This window comes from Oenanthe melanoleuca, chromosome 17 (assembly GCF_029582105.1).
Source record: "Oenanthe melanoleuca isolate GR-GAL-2019-014 chromosome 17, OMel1.0, whole genome shotgun sequence".
Classification (NCBI taxonomy): domain Eukaryota; kingdom Metazoa; phylum Chordata; class Aves; order Passeriformes; family Muscicapidae; genus Oenanthe; species Oenanthe melanoleuca.
The window spans coordinates 9,559,921-9,579,881 of record NC_079350.1 but is presented as its reverse complement, the minus strand read 5'-3'; the positions used below and the strand labels follow the sequence as shown (position 1 = coordinate 9,579,881).

At 50.3% G+C, this 19,961-nt stretch overlaps 1 protein-coding gene across 1 annotated transcript; it reads right to left on the bottom strand.

The window, feature by feature from the left end:
* Window positions 1-5,092: 5,092 nt before the first annotated feature.
* LOC130260176 (ectonucleoside triphosphate diphosphohydrolase 2-like) lies at window positions 5,093-18,040 on the bottom strand. The gene is made up of 9 exons (XM_056505338.1): window positions 17,890-18,040; window positions 15,783-15,900; window positions 14,070-14,220; window positions 13,172-13,331; window positions 11,604-11,831; window positions 10,296-10,562; window positions 9,011-9,106; window positions 7,937-8,068; window positions 5,093-6,738 (listed from the first exon to the last, which is right to left on the bottom strand). The coding sequence occupies exons 1-9, from the start codon at window positions 18,001-18,003 to the stop codon at window positions 6,511-6,513; spliced, it is 1,494 nt and encodes a 497-aa protein (XP_056361313.1). The 5' UTR covers window positions 18,004-18,040; the 3' UTR covers window positions 5,093-6,510.
* Between the last annotated feature and the right edge of the window lie 1,921 nt (window positions 18,041-19,961).

Here is a 19,961-nt window from a genome sequence, read left to right as displayed (position 1 = left end):
AGTAATGTACAAAAGGAATCCTGGCCTATTTGTGATTTAAACCAGGGAATGCAGAGTGTGTTGCCTGAGTTGTGCTGTCCGGGAAGGAACATTCAGCATCCATTCTCATCGGTGTGCTCAGCACAGCGTTCACAGCACGTGTGCTCAGGAAACCCTGGAGAACCTGCCCTGAGATGGAGCAGGGAGCCACTGCAGGGCTTGGGGGAGGTTTTGTGGTACAAGTGCTGCTGTGTTTAATACAGATACAGGTTTGGGGTTTTTTCAGCCAGGGCCAGAAAGCAGAGTGCATTAGTGCCATCCATGTCCTCACTGCATGAGCAATCCTGAGCATTTTGCTTCCCACAGCCTCTACTCCAGCTTGCACTGCCTTTCATGTTTGGGAAGCTGCTCTGTAATGTGTGGAGTGAGCAATTGTTGCCACCCCCAGCATTCCCAGAGGGAGTGTGAGAGTGGAAATGCTCTGCTCAGTTAAGGCTCCCATACCTGTCTGCAGAGCACCAGCAGGATTGCTCCCAGTGGAAACTGCTCTCTGAGCTTCCAGAGGTTTCCCCAGGAGATTCAGCCTGAATATCTAAGGAGGAGACATTTCAAATTATTTATGCAATATTAATTTTTGCTAATTCTAGCCCAGTCAGCGAGTGTTTCTGTTCTTAGCTAATTGCACATCCACAGGAACTGACAATTCTATCTTAAATATTTTTCCATTTTTTAAACTGAAGTAAAATGCCAGTATTTCTGAGATCTCTCTGAGAAGGAACACAGTCAGGAATCTCCATGGAGAGACCATCTCAGCCCTGCTATTTCCAGTACTGTGGCAGGCCAGCATTAATTAGTTTGTGCCAGGAGGTGAGCTGGCAAATGCCACGGCAGGTCTGTGCCAGAGCCCTGGCTCACATGGAGCACTCCTCCCAAGGTGAATGTCTGCATGGAATACTGAGTGTGAGGCAAATTCTGGGACAAAAAGCTGCACATTCCATGGTCCTGCCTGAGCTGAATGCTGAAGTGTATTTCTAGTGGCCATTGGTTTAGTGGAGAGGCTGGGTAGGGAATGCTGGAAAGCAGCTGGGGGCAGAGAAAGGAACAGCACTGAGGTGGGATGTTTGTGGCTCCCACATCGTGTTTTCATTGCAGACATCTGTCTTAGCTGGTACTTGATTACTTTGAATAAAATAAATTTAAATAAATTAATGTGGTAAGAGGGGTCCTAGAAAACATTGTTACAGTTTTGGGGCAGTGTTACATGGCCAAAGATATATATCTTTGGGTATAACCCAAAGATAGGCACAGAGAAGTTAAAACAAGTTGGAAATTGCATTTCTGTTTTGTTGCATTATTTATTAGGGTCTTTTTTAAAAACTTTCTATTGCAATTGTTTTGGTTTTGTAACTACCTGTATTGCTTTTGGCTTGGAAACAGATTTTACTGTAAACACAACTGGTTTGAACAGAGTGGGGAGGGACTTTCTTTTCACTTTTGCACGCTGCCTTCCCCTTGTGCTGAGCCAGGGCTCTCTGCGTGTGTGTGCAGAGCAGATCCCTCCCCTCAGCAGGCAGGCACACAGCCACTGCCGTTCCTCCCTGGTGCTTAACCAGCGGGGTTGCAGCCTGTGTCTCTGAAACAGGATCCAGGCTGGGCTGAGCTGTACCTGGGGCTGGCAGGAGCCCAGACAGAAATCACACAACTAATTCTGTCTCTGTAGGTAAAAACCTGAAGCCCTGAGTTAAGGGAGGGACGCTGGAGGATGAGTGTGGGTGGGAGCTGCCTCCAGAACCAGAGGGCTTTTGGTGTTGGGGTCGTTCCAGGTTTATGGTAACACTGAAGTGAGACGTGGGTATGTGCAGGTGTTTTCTCATTCTCCTCTGATTGTTACTTCTAAGGATAACCAGCCTTGTTTTCCAGAAATTATTGCTCCTGTGATACTGAAGTTATGAAGGTGAGAGGTTGCTTGCAGAGACCAGTGAGTGAGAGGTGCAGTTGTGGGATTCCTGCCTGAGGGAAATCAGAGCAGCTGAATGGGATCAAGGTCTACCCAGGCCAGTGGCTTGTCTCTAATGCTCTGCAGTTACCAAAGAGGAACAGGGCAAACAGATACGGATGTGCCAGGTGGTTTGGGCAATTCTTTAGCTGCAAGCAATTTTCTGTTTAATAGCCCCAATGGGTTATTATGAATTTATCTAATCACCTTTTGCAGCCATGTAAACTTTTGGCATAAACAGCCTCCTGTCCTGATGAGTCCTGCAGGTTAACCACGATCTGTGTGGAAGAAGAGCTCCTTCCATTTGGTTTCATGATTTCCATTGGGTAACTATTCACAAGGCTGTGAGTCTGACCCTTCAGAGCTTTCAGAGCTTTCACTCCAGGACTATTTAACATTTTCCATGATACTGTGAGACAAGGTAATGCAAAACCAGCTTTTACTTTATGTAATGTTCAGCATTAATTGGCCATTTCCACCTCCTTCGTGTTTGAAACCTGTGAACTTTGAACATTGTTCCCATGAAGGTTCCACAGCTCTGCTGCTGTTCCTTGTCCAGTGATAAGCCTAATAGCTGTTGCCTTCTTCCACGTGGAGGATCTGTTTCTCCTGAGACTTTCCACCAAGAAGTGGTGACTAATTTGGTCATGAGGTGCACATATGGTAACACCCCTGCTGTGAACAAAAATAAGCTTTCCTTCACACAAAAGTGGATTTTATCATTCCTCTGTCTCTCTCAAACCTCCTCTTCATTTCCAGGACACTCCTCTTCCTGGTAGGGAATAATCTTTCTCCCTCTTGTTTCCAGAGGAGCCTTCATCCATACTCCATGCTAGTGCCTGTCTCCCTGCATAGAGGACTTCTTAAATCCCTGCTCAGAGCAGCTCTCACATCCCACACAGAGAGTTTCCATACTGCAGTGTCTTTCCCCTGCATCCCAGAGAAGCCTCCTTGCTAACTGATGTCATTTGTGGTGGGAGAAGCTCCTGCCTGTGTCAGAGATTTCCTTAGGCTTTCCAGAGGGTGCTCTGCCAGCCTCCCTCTCGTGACTGATCCCTGGCATTGCACACTGCTCTGGGGAGCTGCAGTTCCTGTTCTGTGTTTATCTGACTTGAACTGGGATCTGACAGCATCCCACTGCAGGAGGGCTCTGAGTATCTCACATGGAGGGAGCCTGGTCACTCAGTGTACAGGTACACAGTGATGTCTGCACTTAGAAAACACCAAAACATTGGGACTTGCCATTTGATGCCATTGGGAAATGACTTTTATATTATGAAAAATTATGTGGCAAAAATTGCAGGTTTTCTGGTCCCAGTATTCCTTCAGGTCTGTTCTTCTTCAGCATGTTCAGAATTAGCTCTTGAAGTAGGAGTGACAGTCCATGAGGTAGGATGTAAACATCATATGGCTGCCTGCTTCTCTGGAAAGACAGTCAGATACAGGATCTGAGGCAGGGTAGAAGAACAACCTGAAAACACACTGATACTAAATCCAGCCATCCATAAAAGGCATTACTCTCATCTTCTGCTGGATTTGCTCCACAAATGGTTCTGGATTCCAAGGCCTCAGCTTGGGTCTCCCTGACAGAGGGAGCCTGGGTATGTCAGAATGGGAAGAAAGAAACAACTCAGGCCCCATGGGTACTGCAGAGTGGAACTGCAGGCAACAAACTATTTCCCCAATATTCATGGAAATTCACTGGGACAACCCAGATGGGATGTACTGGTTGAGAATCCATGGTACTTTGGGGTGCCTAAATGACAGTTAAGCCCCAATAGCCAGGAGCAGATCAGTCACCTTGTTGTGTGTCTGGAGCTAAATAGAGAAAGTGTTTTCTGGTGTCAATTTTTGTATCTAATACTTTTAATTTCCTTCTTATTGGTATTTGCTGACAGCAGCAGAACTGCAGTTGCACATGAGCAGATTTTATTATCTGCCAGAAGATCTCTGCCATGGTTCAGCCTGAGTGAGAAGCGAGGGCCCTATGTATAAACATAAAGAATTTACAGACAGTTAGAAAATCCTCATTATTTATCATTTCCACAATTGAATTGTAACCAAAGGCCTGCAAGCATCTTTGTTTCAAAGTGAGTGAGTTCATCTAGAATCTCCTTTTAAGTAGATTTCTGCTGTCCAGGCAATCTGAGGATTTATTCTGCAAACTTATTGTGGGGCTGACATGAAAGAGCTGCTCTACAGAGAGCTGGGAGGAAAGAATATGTTACCAGTATTAGTCTCCTTTCTTCTCATTTTGTTATATTATGCCCTTTATTTATTACCAAAATCTATCTTATCATTTAGTAAATACATCTACAAATGTTTTTATCTGCCAGAAAAAGAAGTGCTTGTGGGTTTTTGCATGGCAGAGCAGTGGTTGTGTCAGGGTGGCTCAAGGGACAGGGATTTAATTCAGTGGCATGTGCAAAGCAAAAGTGAAGTGTCAGGAGGCCACACTGAGCTCATTGCCTAATTACTCACTTATTATCTGTGTGGAAGTCCCAAAGCTTCTAAATGAGAGCTTGGGGAAGTTCTGGCTGATATCCTTTCCTCTTGGACCCTGTGATCTATTCCAATTCAGGAAGGTGCAGTGACTGACAGACCTGGAGTCCAGGAGTTCCTGGCATCTCACTGGCTTGTTTCCATTTCTGGTAGGATTCTTCCTTGGCAAGTTCCAAATCTCAGCCAGGAATCCCAGAGCTCACCCCTGTGCTGTCAGGTCACTAAGCTCTGTTAAAGGATTGCATTTCCAGGTGCAGGATGAATGAAGTCTCAGGAATTTCCCTGATATTGCTGACTCCATGATAACCTCTTTATTTTTGCTAAGCCACTTTGCCTGGATGCCTCCTACCTTCTTCAGATGGTTTGAGCAAAGAACACATCAAAAGGTGTAGGTGTGTTTCTCATAACTAAATACCAGCAGTCAAGTTATCTGAAATCTTTGTCTTTCACTGGAAAGAAAGTGCCTTCAGGGGTTCTCATTGTGTACCCCAGAAGTACAGAGCAAAACAGCCCTTGAGTAGAGGCAGCAGCAGCACCCCCATCCTGCTCAGTGAACACTCTGTGTTCACAATAACCCCCCTGCTTTGATCTCTTGCCAAGAATAACACAGACAGTCTATTAAAACATCTTTAATGACATGATACAATTAAAAATATCTAACGTGCAACTCAAAGAAATATGAATATGAAGCTTGTTTAAGTCTGTTTCCACACCCCTCTAAACTTGACTGGCAGGTTCCAAACCTTCATTAATCGGCCTGAAAATGCATGAATACCCCAATATTATGGGGTGTGTGTGTCCTATATTATCAGTTGGAAGCACAAGGGACAAATAATCAGATTTGAAAGGATTTAGGTAGCTTTAAAAACCCTGCAAGGCACATCACTGCATCTGTGAGCATTTACATTTCTGTTTAAAGTGGTCTGAAAAGCCTTGGAGACACTTGTCCCTGAGGCTCTTAACAGTCTGTGTGTTTTAAGTCTCTGAAGCAGCAGAGAAGTGAGCTCTAAATGCCTTAGTCAAAGGACAGTGTTTGTGAATTGATCCCTTTTCTTTGGAGTAACACAGAATTTGTACTGCACTCATCTTTCAGAGCAGACCAGAGGAGCTGGCATGACTGCCAGATCCCAGAGAAATTCTGATTATTAGATCATAAAGTAACTCTGCTCATGGTCTAATATGAAAGGGACAATTAGGAAAGCTTCTGTTCCTGAGTCTGCTCTGGTCTAAAGGACAGTGTCAGCTGAGACACTTCCAGAGTCAGCAAGAGAAGCAGGTCAGTGCAAATGAACAAACAGGTGAACCTCAGCCCAGCTTGAGCCCAGCTTTAGCAAATGTGAAATTAAATATGTTAATTCAAGTCCTTGCTAAAGAATTTAAATTGGCAATTTTAACCCCGTGTGGCCATGACTCAGCTGAGAGACAAAAAGTCAGCTGTGCTCTGTGCCCTTTGTTTCTCCTTTGATCCTCTGCACATTTTGTAGAGGCCAAGACTAAGAAGGATTGGTTTTGAAGGATTCCTGGTCAGCAGGAAGGGACACGTGGCCATCATCACTGAGATGGAAGCAGAGACAGATCAGGCAGAAAATACCTGTATTTTCCTTAGAACATGGAAGCAGTTGGCTCTTATATTCTGACAGTATTTGAATGCCCTTCCAATCTTCACTAATGGCAATCCTGCAGGTATCATCTCTTGAGAGGCCACAGAAGAGGACAGAGACTTTTTTTCAGACACCACCTCTTCTGATTTGACAGGCATCACTTCATGTGTGACATGAGTAATCCCAGCTGTAGCCCAAGGAAGAGCCATGCAGGCTGTTCTTGTTTGGAGAATGAATAGCTTGCCATCCACCAGGAATCACAGACTTCCTGTGGAGCAGGATCCATTGTCTCAAAGCACAGCAGAGCAAGTACCAGCAAGTTGCTGGGAGCCCTGCAGGAAAATCACTTGTATCCTCCAGTGACTTACACCTCTGTCATTTCTGTCTGGGCCCTGCTAACTGCTCTGACAAGAGTGTTGAGTCGCAGCAGTGTCAGTCATCAAAGGCACTGCTGTTCCTGTGGCTGGAGCTGCTCTCCTTGGCCATCACCCGGTACGAGATGCGCAAGAAGGATCCCATCAGCAGCACCACGAAGAGGATCAGCAGCAAGGACCAGACCCCTGGCTCAATGCCCTTCAGGGAGCTTGGGCTGTCCTGGGGCATGCTGCTGGTCAGACTCAGCAGGTACCCAAGAGTCCAGCCAGATGATCTATCACCCATCTATTGAGATAAAAAGGAGAGGTCAGAAGAGAAGGAGACGGCCTGGACCCCAGCTGTGCTTCTGTGCATGGGCCCAAGGCCTTGTATGTTTTATCTGAGACTGATCCAAGGATTTGGCTTGAAATAGGAGCTCTCCCACTCTCAGTGCCCTGAGTACACCAACAGGCCCTAGTGGCACTTCCACCCATACCTCTGCCCATGAGAAGCTCAGGCCTGGGCAGCCCCCTCTCTCCTGAGCTGTGCTGCAGGGCAGTGCTGTTCTCTGCTTACTGTCAGATTTTTCTAGTGGATCTTAAGTCTGCATTGTGGATAGTTGTCCTTCTGGCCCTGATTGAAGCTCAGACCTATGGTTTAGGTTGTTTGTCTTTCCAGGCTGGGCTCCCTGGGGGTCCTGGACCTACCTCATTACCTTGCCCTTTCTGATGGTCACTGCTTGGCCTGGCTCAGTGGGACTGTGGCTGTGATAGCTGTGAAGAGGTCTGGGAACAGGCTTTCTTTTCTTTTGTGAAGGGAATGGCCTGAATCAAATCCCCCTGTCCTTAGGGCCCCCAGATCCTGGAGCAATTTCAGACCTTATTAGAGATTAGGTTAGATTATTAGGTATTATGAAGAAATTCTTCTCTGGGAGGGTGGGGAGGCCCTGGCATGGCTTGTCCAGGGAAGCTGTGGCTGACCCTGCATCCCTGGAAGTGTCCAAGGCCAGGCTGGATGATACTTGGAGCAACCTGGGATAGGGGAAGGTGTCCTTGCCCATGGCAGGGGATGAAATGAGAGGAGCTTTAAATTTCCTTCCAATCCAAAACCAGTCTAGGATTCTATGATAAGGTATTTATCAATCCTCATGAATATAAAGGTGGTTGCAGAAAGGTAGGGAAGCACCTTTTGGCTCAGGAAATGTTATCAGCAGCTTGTTCTTAGCATTAAGTGGAGATTGAGCTGTACTTCCTTCCCTTTCAACACAGATTTCTAAAGATGGTCTTGATCCAGAGAAGTTTTTTGACCCATTTGTTTTTCAGAGAGGACAAGTGTCATCTCTGGCTCTCTGACACTGATTTTCTTGTTTATCACAACTGTGAATCCATTTTGCAAAACCATCCTGCTGGAGAAGCCCAGCTGGTTAGGGCTTGTCAGTGTGGGAACTGGCTGTACTGGGACCAGCCCTCCTGGTAACTGGGAACACTGTGCTGTAGGAACTGACCTTCTGGAATGCAGTCCAAGCAGGCCTGTCAAAGTCAAGTGTGTATCCTGTTGTGCTGAGATGGAAGATGAAGGCAGACACAGTGCAGTAATCAACAAGTGTATCCAGGCTTGCTTGGGACTCCCTAATCAGCTGGTGCCATTTCCAGATTAAAAAAAAAAAAAAAAAAAAAAAAGATGGGGAGAAAAATAAAAGAAATAAATACTCAGTAGTCGAATTTCAGGCTGCTATAGCCTCCCTTTTCCTGTTCTGAGACTGACTGTGGGACTGGAGGAGGAGTTTGTGTCCTGTGCAGACTGAAACCACATTTCGTGCACTCACTGGGATGTGGGGTAGAAATTAGTGTCATCTGTTACTGCTTTTGTTCCCATCTTACACAGCCAGGTCCAAGAGCAGCAGGACTGACAGCCAGGCTGCCTTGCTGGTGAATTGCTTGGTAGGATTGATTCCCTGCTCTCTGATCAGGCTGAGCTGAGGCTGCAGCCTTTCTCCCAACTGGAACTTTGGGATCTTTCTCCTCCTTCCAGAAGAGAATGCTTTTAGGGACTGCTTATGGGCTCATTAACAAACCCTGGATGTTTCTGGGGATGCTCTATCAGTGTAAGTGCAATGGAGGGTGACCTTATAACCACCAATTCAGGGAAAGAACTGACAGACTCTCCCTGGTTTGGGCTCCATGGGCCCACGTGCAATGGGAGCAGCCCTGAGTGGATGTGTCCCTTGCACTGAAGGACAGAAGGATAACAGCAAGACCAAGGTGATGCACAGGAGTGAGTAGACAGCCTTCCTGTTTACTCCTTAAAATACTGTAAAAGGTATTTGTAGCTTTTCATTTAATTAGGTCCAGGTGTTACCAGCAGCAGAGGAAGGAAAATAAGTGGAGCCTGTTTCCTCAAAGTTAAAAAAAAACCAAAAAAAGACAACAACATAGAAAAGCCCCACAAAAAACCAAACCCCACAAAATCCAGACAAATCCAAAATTTTCTGTTACAGCTCTGTCAGTTCTGAGGGCTTTTGCAACAAACTGTTCCTTGCTCCCCATTCCCCCTGCACAGTGAGGTATTCCACAGTTACCTCTGGGACAGACATCCCACACAGCCTCTCCACAGCCTGACCCAGGTTAGGAGAAGGTCCAGTTCCTCTCATGAAGTCCATGGCCTCAGAAAGCACCTACAACAGAAGAGATAATCATTGGGTGGGACTGTGCTCTGTGTCCCTGTACTGCACACCAGAAATTACCCCTGGGCTGTGAGGGGCAGTGGCTGAGCAGTGCCAGGGTGCCCTTGGTGTGCAGGGCTGGTTCCAGTGCCCTGGAAGGGCTCAAGGGACATGAGCAGAGCTGTTGCTGGAGATGGAAGCAGGTCTGTTCCCAGTGTGCATCCAGCAGCCTTCCTGGCCTGCCTGGGTAAGTAGACTGGTCAGAGAATCAAAAAATCATATTGGTTGCAGAAGATGTCTAAAATCAAGTTCAGCCATTAACCCAGCACTGGCAAGCACACCACTAAACAATTAACAAGTGCCACATCTACACAGCTTTTCAATTCCTCCAGGGAATGCCTTGGGCAGCCTGTGCCAGGCTTGACTACCCTTTTGGTGGAGGAATTTTCTCTAATATTCAGTCTTAACCTCCCCTGAGCCATTCCCTCTCCTCCTGTCCCTGTTCCCAGAGCCCAACTCCTCCCAGCTGTCCCCTCCTGTCAGGGAGTTGTGCAGAGCCAGAAATTCCCCCTGAGCCTCCTTTTCTCCAGGCTGAGCCCCTTTCCAGCTCCCTCAGCCTCTCCTGGGGCTCCAGCCCCTTCCCCAGCTCTGTTCCCTTCCCTGGGCACGCTCCAGCCCCTCAGTGTCCTTCTTGCAGTGAGCGGCCCAAAACTGAGCACAGCATTCCTGGTGTGACCTCACCAGTGCTGGGGACTGGGAGATGATCCCGATGCTCCTGGCACCATGGCCATGGGAGGCTCAGGAGCAGGGAGCTGGACAAATTTCCATGGTTACCCTCCCTGGAAATGTCCTGGGATCTTGAGCTACTCCTGCCTTAACAATCCAGTGACTTTGGCCACCAAATTCAGGTTCTTGTGTGCAGCATGACCAGAAGTTTGCTAAGAGAAGGGCAGAGGATCTCCAGCTTTACTACAGACCTGGTGTGTGCTCAGTACACAACTTCTGACTACATTGAGGAGAAAGGGATAAAAAAAGCTCCCCACAGTCACTGTGGGAAGCCAGTGGTCCATGTTTGAACAGAGCGTGGCAATGAGGGGGAGAGGGCAAGTATCGTGGTTTGGATGTTCCCACTGGATTTATTAATGGTCAAACTGGTCCCATTTCATACCAGCTGCTTACCCCAGTGTGAATGAGAACTCACCAGAAACCTGGGCTGAAGGGGCTTGAGGGCAGTGCTGAGGGAGTGCTTGTGGAAGCTGCAGGAAGAGGAGTTGAGCAGGCTTTGCACCAGGCTCATGCAGGCTGTGGCATTGCTGGAGCCCGTGATGTTGAAGACCTTGGGGCCAGGGATGTCCTGTGTGTCACCCCTGGCAGCACAGGGCCCAGCATGCACTGACTGCCACTGCACTTCCCGGGAGTAGGTGAGGGGCCAGCAGGGATTGGACACGGTTTCAGCACCTCTCTGTTCCTGGAGACAGAATAAAACAAGGACAGAGGCAGCAAGGGGGGATGTTGGTGTCCCAGGGCTTCACACAGAAGACAGAATGTAACCTGGTTAGGAGCATCTTTCCCCAAGCACCACCATGCTGAGGTCAAGCAGGGAAGGAATGAAAGCTTTGCTAAATCCTATGGCATTGAGTCAACCATGAGGCCCAGCCAGGTCCCAGCTCCTGCTGAGCTCAGGGCAGCGACTGGAGCTGCTGTAGGTGATGAGTCCCAGCCCTACCCACCCTCCCTTAGAGCACAAATACAATTTCATGCATCTTGTGCTCTTTCTAGTAGCAAGAAGGAGCCTGTTCTGATCTGCCTTCCAGATGGTTCAACCCCACAAGAATTGGTGTTTCTTATCTCTAGCAATTTCCCAATATAACTGTGGTGAAGTTGGTGTCCAATGTATGACATTCATGTCTCAAATAAGGGCAAGTGGGGTTTATAAGAGGAAAGTGAATGGGCAGGGAGCAATTAATTCCTGGAAGACACAGCTTTGATGAGAACTAAGGTGATTCTTGAGTTTGTCCCATATTATACCACTCTTTTCCTCTCTCCCATTCCCCAAGTGAAATAAAGTTTGGAAGAAACAGAACACCTGCATGTTTTCACAACAGAATATTGCTCTTTCAAAGATGCTTCAGAGTTAAACTCAGCAAAGGAAATACCCCACATGGAAGGTCCCAGTTGGCTCCTGGGTGCTCCCATTCTAGGATGGAGGAGCAGTTTCTAGGAGCCAAGGCAAGCCTTGCCTCTGCTCACCCTGAAGGTGATGTTGACACCTCTGGAGAGCAATTTTTTGCTTGTGTGTATTAAGTAAGAGCCAAGTAGAGTCTGTAAGTAGGAAACCCTTGAACTGGTGCCTGTGTGTCTGCTTGGAGGGAGAGAAAATTTTGCAAGGGTTTTTCTAATACATGCAAACAGCCTAAAGAGGGATTGACTTTAAAGTGATTAGCCCTTTGCCCATCACCACACCCTGTGCAGCTGCCAATCAGTGATGCTGTGCCCTGAGCACACTCACCTGGATGAGCACAGCCAGCAGCCTGCTGCAGAGCTGCTCTGTGCCGTGGCAGGGGCACTGCAGGGTGAGCAGCCTGTGTGTCTGCCCGTAGAGCTGCAGCCTCACTCCCTCCTTCGGGGCCAGCTTCTCTTCTTCCAGCTCAGAGGTGAGCTGTGCTGAGCTTCCTCCCACTGACAGGACTCCTGCCATCCCCCTCCTGGAGGGGACCAGCTCTCCTCGCCAGTCATACTGACACAAAAAGAACAAGAGAGGTCAATCCTTGAGACTTCTGTACCTCAGTCACAGCCAGGTGCCAGCATTAGTGCCCAGAGAGAGAAAGCAGCTGATGGTGCCCACAGCCCAACTCACTTTTGCCCACAGGATGCTGAACCAGTGGCTTTGGAGGGAGCAGAGGAGTTATTGTACAGGCACTGCCACCTGCACAGAGCCTTTCCTCAGCCTGTGGGGGCAAACAGGGCTGCACCAGGCAGGGGTCCCAGCAGGCAGGAGAAGGGGACAGTGGAGAGAGTGGTGGGGAGTGGTGGCAGGGACATTTCCAAGAGGGCAGATACAGGTTTCAAGTGCTGCCTTAATGTTAAAGTGATCCTCCTGTCAGAAGAACCCTGTGGCATCATCTCCAGTCTTGCAGAGCTGACTTTGGCAGTGCTGAAGATGGCAGAACAGGCAGGAGAGTTTACATGGGGTGAACCCTCTGTGCCTGGCTAGGGGAGGCCATACTGCTGTCAACAGGTCTGACAATTCCCTAACCAGTGTGTGCTTGCTGCTGGTTATCAGAGCTGCTTTTCACATCCCTGATGAGGAATAACTCAGCCTGACCCACCTTTCTCCTGCCCTCTGCATTCTTTTTGAGACCCTTTGGCTAGAGAAGTGATGGATGAAACAAGAAGATGGAATTTTGGGTTTTTTTGTTTAGCAAGTGCCTTCACTGGTGTCTCACTGAGAGAGGCTTTTGCTTTGGCAGCAACAGAATCTATTTCTCTACCATCACCATGGGACAGATGGACTCCAGTGGCAAAGCCACAGCACTCCACAAACAGCAGCAACTCCTGTTTGACAGAGACTGCAGTGGAGCCCTTGGAGATGCCCCATGGCCAGGCTATGTAAGGGCATCCATGTAAGCATCCTGGACAGGCTGGCCAGAAAGCCTCAGGTCTGTTAGGGCAACTGCATGGATGTGTTCATGGAGCAGAGGTTTGGTTCTCAGCCTAGATATGACCATGCAATCACAGAATGGTTTTGGCTGGCAGGAATATTAAACTCACCTCATTCCAACCCCCTGCCAAGGGCAGGGACACCTTCCACTCTCCCAGAGTGCTCCAAGCCCTGTCCAACCTGGCCTTGGACACTTCCAGGGATGGGGGGATGGGGCAGCCTCAGCTGCTCTGTGCCAGGGCCTCACCACCTCACCACAACCAGCTGGTGCTGGATCTAAGCTGCCTCCTCTGAAAGGAAGTGGAACTTGTGCTGAAGCATGAAGTTCACCCATCCCTACACTTGTCTCTGTGGCTGTCTGTTAACAGGAGCTGCTCAGCCCAGCTCTGTGTGCCCCAGGAAGAATCATCCTTTACCTTGAAGAAGTTCTCCAGGACATAGTTAACAGCAACCCAGTTGAATGCTTCTTCCTCTGGGCTGGACAGGATTTGTGCCCCTTGAAAGCTGAAAGGGGATGACTTCAGGGTGCCAGTCAGAGCTGCAAGGAGACTGTCAGAGAGGATGGGATGGGTGAGGCTAAACACAAAAGAAAAAGAAGGCACAGTTGATGTTACAGGACCCTGCCAGGAGCAGCCTGCAGTGGGGGCACACTGCAGGGCTCCTGCTGTGCTCCCTGCTTTGGGTACTAGCCCAGAGACACAATGACAAACCCACTCCTGCTGCTGCTTCCCTCTGCCCTCACATGGCACTGGAGGCAAGAGCAGCAGAGGGATGGTTTGAACAACTGTGCCACCATTTAAGAATTTAGACCCTTAGTACCCTCTGTCACTGAGGAAACCCTCTGGCCCTATCCCACTGGTCTGGTCCCCTCCAGACCTTACTTTTCCCCAGTGTCTAAAAGGAGACAAAGATCCCAGTAATGTGGTGACTGGAAAGAGGGTCCACAAGTGTGTGATAAGGTGAACCTTCCCACCCCATTTCCAGTTTGCTGACAAGAAACACTCCTGCAAGCCCATGTGGGCTGTCACACAAACTGAAAGCACTTGAGCTTCCAGACTGATGGGTGTTTTCCCAAGCACTAATTGTGAAAGTGTAACTGTGAAGGACACACTACCAGCCTGGCAGCAGGACTGTCACCTTCCTGGCTGCCTGGGGTGACACACGGAGACACAGCCATGCCCTGCTCCTCTCTTCAGGGCTGAGGAAGCTGTACCTGGCTAGGGATGGCTCACACTGCAGAGCAGACAGGGTGACATGCCTGTACAGAATGATGCTGTGCTGATCTCTGGGTGTGGGTTTGCAACACTCACTCACTTCAGCTGCCTCATGCTGCCGGTGGCTCCCAAGTACAGGGGGGTTTGGCTGTGCTGCTCTGCTGGGATCTCCTTCTGGGCCCAGCTCAAACATGGCTCCAAGCTCTTCCCAGCTTTCTGAGGAGCATCTGAGTAGCTGGAGACTCCTGGACCTGAGGACCACAGAACAGAATGGAATTTTAAGGGAAGTTATGGGAGAACTGTGAGAGCTGCTACCCCAGAGATTGTTGTCCTAGGACATGGTTAAGAAAGAGCCTGTCACAGGTGGAATGAAGGAGGTCTTCCAGGTATCCATCCTGCTAAAATACAGAACTGGGACCAAAACACGTGTGCATAGAAATCCCAAATTACACTAAGACTACTCCAGCTCTGCAGCTGAGACATCTTTACCAGCCACATGACTGCTGCAACAGCTGAGGCTGTCTCAGCCCACAGAGGAAGAAATGTGGCTTTAGTTGCTATAAAAATAAGCAAAGGACACACAGAGGCTGATGTGTCACCTCTCTCCTCTAGCCCCTGCTGGCAAGCAAGACACCTCTGTCCTAGAGGAAGCCAGTGCTCTTCAGAGGGAAGTTGTGTGCCAGCCTTGACTCATTTTTCCAGCAAGGGGTCTTAAATGTTGGTTTTGAGCTAGTATCCAGGAAGAGCCTCCCTTCCCCATCTCCTGATTCCCTCACCACAAGCTTTGCTCCCTGGGGCCCTGTGCAGGGCTGAGCTGCAGCTTCCCTGCAGGGCTGTGGCTGTGCTGTCATGCAGACAGGCCACTCATACCTGGGCTCAGGACCTGCCTGGGCCTCTTGTGCTGCTGCTGAGAGCAAACTGCTGAGAGTAAACTGCTGAGAGCAAGCTGCTGAGAGCAAGCTGCTGAGAGCAAGCTGCTGAGAGCAAACTGCCTCTCAGAGCTGAACCCAGCCACTGAACCAGGGACTTGTACAAGGTTCAGGGAGCCCTTCTTGCATCTTCTGTGAGTGATTTGTGTTGCTTACAGCCTGCAAGGGCACAAGCCCTGTTCCCTGCTTGCTGTGCAGCTGCTGAGGGCTCAGTCCTTCCCAGCATCCCGCTATAACCAGGCTTTGACATCAAAGCAAGATTAGGAGATAGGGAAGGAAAACCCCGTGCATTAATGCATGAAACCCTGGCATCTGGCTTTGGCAGGGCCAAACTGATTCAAATTTGTGAGGAAAACCCCCAAATTCTCTGAAATGTGACACCTAAAGCAAGCTGAACTCATGCACGTGCTGTCAGATGCCCCACAGGGGATTGGAGTCCTTGCAGCTCTGCTGTCCTGGAGCTACCCCACTTTCTGCCCAGGGCACAGTCAAGAGGAGGCAGAAGATACCAGGAGTCATCATCCTGCAGTCAGATTTGTCTCCATTGCTGCTCACTGCCTCTCCTGGCTGAGAAGCTCTGGCAACCTTGGCTCTACCACTGATCCATGTGGACATCAGGACAAGCCCCATTCTCTCTGCATGCTTCCCTGCCTGCAGCAGCCCCAAAATCCTGACACCTGCTGCTGCCAAGTCCAGCCTGTGTGGCTAAATCTGCCCAGTTGAGAAGAGCCATGCTGAAAATAAGCAACCTGTGCTTCACTAGTGCACAGCTGGGTGGTGCAGGAGCCAAGGAGTTTGTGGCACTGGTCCATGCACAGGTTTCTGCTTTTCCATCCATCCCATGCCAGTCCCACAGATCATTGAGCAGGAAATGGGCTCCTTACCTTGCACAGGACAGGAACTGCATCCTCTGATCACCCCAGTCTTGTTTGCCTTGGTGGTTGTCCACTGGTAGATGAACAGGATGGTGCGGGATGGGCCAGCATCCAGAACAATGCCATACTGGAAAAACCCAAAACATTCCACTCAAAAATGTTCCTGAATGCACACTGGCTGATATTGTAGGGTTACCCAGCATATACAGGTATTCTGGGTCACCCCTGGGCCTGCACTGCAGTGTTTGAGTTCACTTGTCACATTCAAAGAGCAGGCAAAGCCAGAAGATGATGAGGATTTGCAGGGAACCATCTGCATTTCTGAATATGCATGAGGAGCAGCAGGAGTGGAGAAACGCCCAGAAATACATCAGCCCTACAGAGGCATGCACTGGAGCTGCTCCTGAAACCAGGCAGAGGGCTTCCCCTGAGAGCTGAGCCACCTGGAGCTCAGGAAAAACAGGTCCTAAAGCAGAGGGAGATGGAACTGTAGGAGTTCTCCACTGATTCTGGGACTCAAAGCTGCTGCTGGCTGCTTTGCTCAGGCTTTTCTGCAGGAACTGGAGGGCTGCAGCTCACTCACCCCGAGGAACCCAGGACTCCTGAGTCTCTTTGATGTTCCCATGCAGCAATGGTGTGACAGGCTGGGTTTGCCCTGATGTGTGCAGAGCTGTGGGAGCTGCAGCAGCCAGCACAGACACTGTACAGCACAGCAGCCCCTCAGAGACAGAGATGATGTCTTGGCAGGAAGGGCAGCAGCAGTGAACATGCCCAGCTCAGCCCCTTGTCCCCTGGCAGCTCTGCTGTTGCCCAAGCCAAGGGCTCTCTGTCTCTTTGTCCCCAGTGTTTGTTTTCTGCTGGCCAAGCCTTGCTGTTCCCAGCATATGAGGGTGAGCAAGTGGAGCCACTGGATTACCCTGCAGCAAAACTCTGGATGTCCCTACACCCAAAATAGCTCCAGAGCTAACCTAGGGCTCCTCTGCTCCCTGTTACATGACTCCAGTTTGGGATATCTCCTACACAGGCAGAAAGGAAACTCATGAAACTCCTGAAAGCTGTATCTCACACACAGAGCTGTGACTGAGTGGGAGGAGATCCTGACAGGTTGATGTCAATGCCACCAGAAGGGTTTCAGCACCAGACAGGACTGTCTGCAGCCTGTGGGTGAGGCTGGCTGCCCTCCTGGAGCTCCAGTTGCACCAGTCCTGGCACCCAGGCCAGGGGCTGCTGGGGCTGGGCTGGAGCAGCAATGAGGAAGGAGGATGGAGCTCCCTGCCCGAGCCTGCTGGCACCCTCCCACACCAGTGACAGCTCACATTTCCAGCAGGGACATGTTGGCTGCTGCACAAGAGGAAGAAAGGAATGGCATTGGTGGAGAAACATGGATTTTTTTTTCCTCCTTCTGAAAATTAGAGGCTTCTGCTAGGAGAAGGGGAGGGATCACCACATTTATGCCCAGCTTAACAAGGAAAGGGCAGAATGCAGAGTAATAAGGGGGTTTTAAATCCAGTTTTGTTTCTGAGAGGAGCATGGAGGAGGGGTGCTATCTCTAAACAGGCAGGATAACCTCCTTCTGTTGGGTTAAACATGGTGTGCCACTGAGCTCACCTCAGCAATGGGAGCATCAAGAGACAGAGCAGGTGGGGTTAACCCCCCCAGACCTGACCCAGCTGTGAGGAGCATGAAGGTTCTTTGATCAAAATCAAGATAGGAACAAAGAGAAGGATGAATGAAAGACAACTTGCTTTTAAGACAGAAGCAGTGGATCAGGGGAACATTCCTACTGACTTTTGAGAGGGACCCAGCTCTTTCCCTGCACTGACACCATTGGTTCCTGGTTGCTCTGGGGCAGCTCCTGGCATGGGCTGCCTTCCCTCAGCCTCCCTGAGCATCTGCACTGATCCATGGACAATATCCAGCCCGTATTCCCTGACCAACCAAAGGGGTGGGCTTGTTTCTGGCTCGAAAACACACAGCATGTAGAAAGATGCCAACCTGTCCTGACAGCCTTGCTCCAGTTCCCTCCTCAGTTTGTAAGTAGCTCAATAATAAAATAATATCAAAATCAACCAAACAGCAGGGTTTAAGTGCCTGTCCCACCCCTTGAGAGCCTTACCTTGGTCCTGAGTGGGGCCAGGGGCACATCTTTGGTGGAGACACAGAGCAGCACGATGCCCGTCAGCCCTGCTGCGATCACCAGCCAGGGGGGAAGCAGCTCACGCCACGACATGAAGGATTTGCTCCTTTCACCAAAGAGGAAGCAGTGGAGCAGCAAACTGACACCGGCTGCTTGAACAACCTTTAAAAAGAGCAGAAAGGCGTGGCCAGGGCCAGGAGCCCAGCCCCAAGCCACAGGGACCGCAGGGACGCGTGGGCCTGGCCCCGATGCTCAGGGAGCTCTGCTTTCCCCCAGCACTGCAGCCCATAAACACCAGCAGGGCTCTGTGCCCATCCCAGATCCCAGATCCCAGCTCTGCTCTCCCCAGCACTGCTGCCCATAAACACCAGCAGGGCTCTGTGCCCATCCCAGATCCCAGATCCCAGCTCTGCTCTCCCCAGCACTGCTGCCCATAAACACCAGCAGGGCTCTGTGCCCATCCCAGATCCCAGCTCTGCTCTCCCCAGCACTGCAGCCCATAAACACCAGCAGGGCTCTGCCCATCCCAGATCCCAGCTCTGCTTTCCTCCAGCACTGCAGCCCATAAACACCAGCAGGGCTCTGTGCCCATCCCAGATCCCAGCTCTGTTCTCCCCAGCACTGCTGCCCATAAACACCAGCAGGGCTCTGTGCCCATCCCAGTGCAGCTCTGCTCTCCCCCAGCACTGCTGCCCATAAACACCAGCAGGGCTCTGTGCCCATCCCAGATCCCAGCTCTGCTCTCCCCAGCACTGCTGCCCATAAACACCAGCAGGGCTCTGTGCCCATCCCAGATCCCAGCTCTGCTCTCCCCCAGCACTGCAGCCCATAAACACCAGCAGGGCTCTGTGCCCATCCCAGATCCCAGCTCTGCTTTCCCCCAGCACTGCTGCCCATAAACACCAGCAGGGCTCTGTGCCCATCCCTGATCCCAGCTCTGTTCTCCCCAGCACTGCTGCCCATAAACACCAGCAGGGCTCTGTGCCCATCCCAGTGCAGCTCTGCTCTCCCCCAGCACTGCTGCCCATAAACACCAGCAGGGCTCTGTGCCCATCCCAGTGCAGCTCTGCTCTCCCCAGCACTGCTGCCCATAAACACCAGCAGGGCTCTGTGCCCATCCCAGATCCCAGCTCTGCTCTCCCCCAGCACTGCTGCCCATAAACACCAGCAGGGCTCTGTGCCCATCCCAGATCCCAGCTCTGCTTTCCCCCAGCACTGCTGCCCATAAACACCAGCAGGGCTCTGTGCCCATCCCAGTGCAGCTCTGCTTTCCCCCAGCACTGCTGCCCATAAACACCAGCAGGGCTCTGTGCCCATCCCAGTGCAGCTCTGCTCTCCCCAGCACTGCTGCCCATAAACACCAGCAGGGCTCTGTGCCCATCCCAGATCCCAGCTCTGCTCTCCCCCAGCACTGCTGCCCATAAACACCAGCAGGGCTCTGTGCCCATCCCAGATCCCAGCTCTGCTCTCCCCAGCACTGCAGCCCATAAACACCAGCAGGGCTCTGTGCCCATCCCAGATCCAGCTCTGCATCAGCTCAGCACCGCTGCAGCCTCGAAACTGCCCCGGGCTCTGGGCTGGAGCTAAACACAAATGTGGGCTTAACTCAGCTCTGCAATAAGCAGAAGGCAAAACTCATCCCTTTGGTATTTCACGACTGGTAGTGTGAGTTTCCAGATCAGAAGTGGGGAAAGTTCTTGTCACTGGATTTACTTTGTTTCTGAGGGCTGAGCCCCCCTCCCTGCCAGCCTGCCTGTGGGAAAGGGAAATTCTGAAATAAACTCTGTGGCTGCTGGCACTGAGGCAATTAGCTGATTGCTGGTGTCCACAGCCTGCTCATGCATCTGAAGATGAAAGGAAAGGAAAGGAAAGGAAAGGAAAGGAAAGGAAAGGAAAGGAAAGGAAAGGAAAGGAAAGGAAAGGAAAGGAAAGGAAAGGAAAGGAAAGGAAAGGAAAGGAAAGGAAAGGAAAGGAAAGGAAAGGAAAGGAAAGGAAAGGAAAGGAAAGGAAAGGAAAGGAAAGGAAAGGAAAGGAAAGGAAAGGAAAGGAAA

Excerpts from the sequence above, each read along its gene's own strand:
- LOC130260176 (XM_056505338.1), bottom strand. The coding sequence starts at position 18,003 with ATGTCGTGGCGTGAGCTGCTTCCCCCCTGGCTGGTGATCGCAGCAGGG. Across the intron at positions 15,901-17,889 it reads TGGCCCCACTCAGGACCAAG|TATGGCATTGTTCTGGATGC; the intron begins GTAAGGCTCTCA and ends GGGTTTTTCCAG. Across the intron at positions 13,332-14,069 it reads GGCAGCATGAGGCAGCTGAA|CCTCACCCATCCCATCCTCT; the intron begins GTGAGTGAGTGT and ends TTTTGTGTTTAG.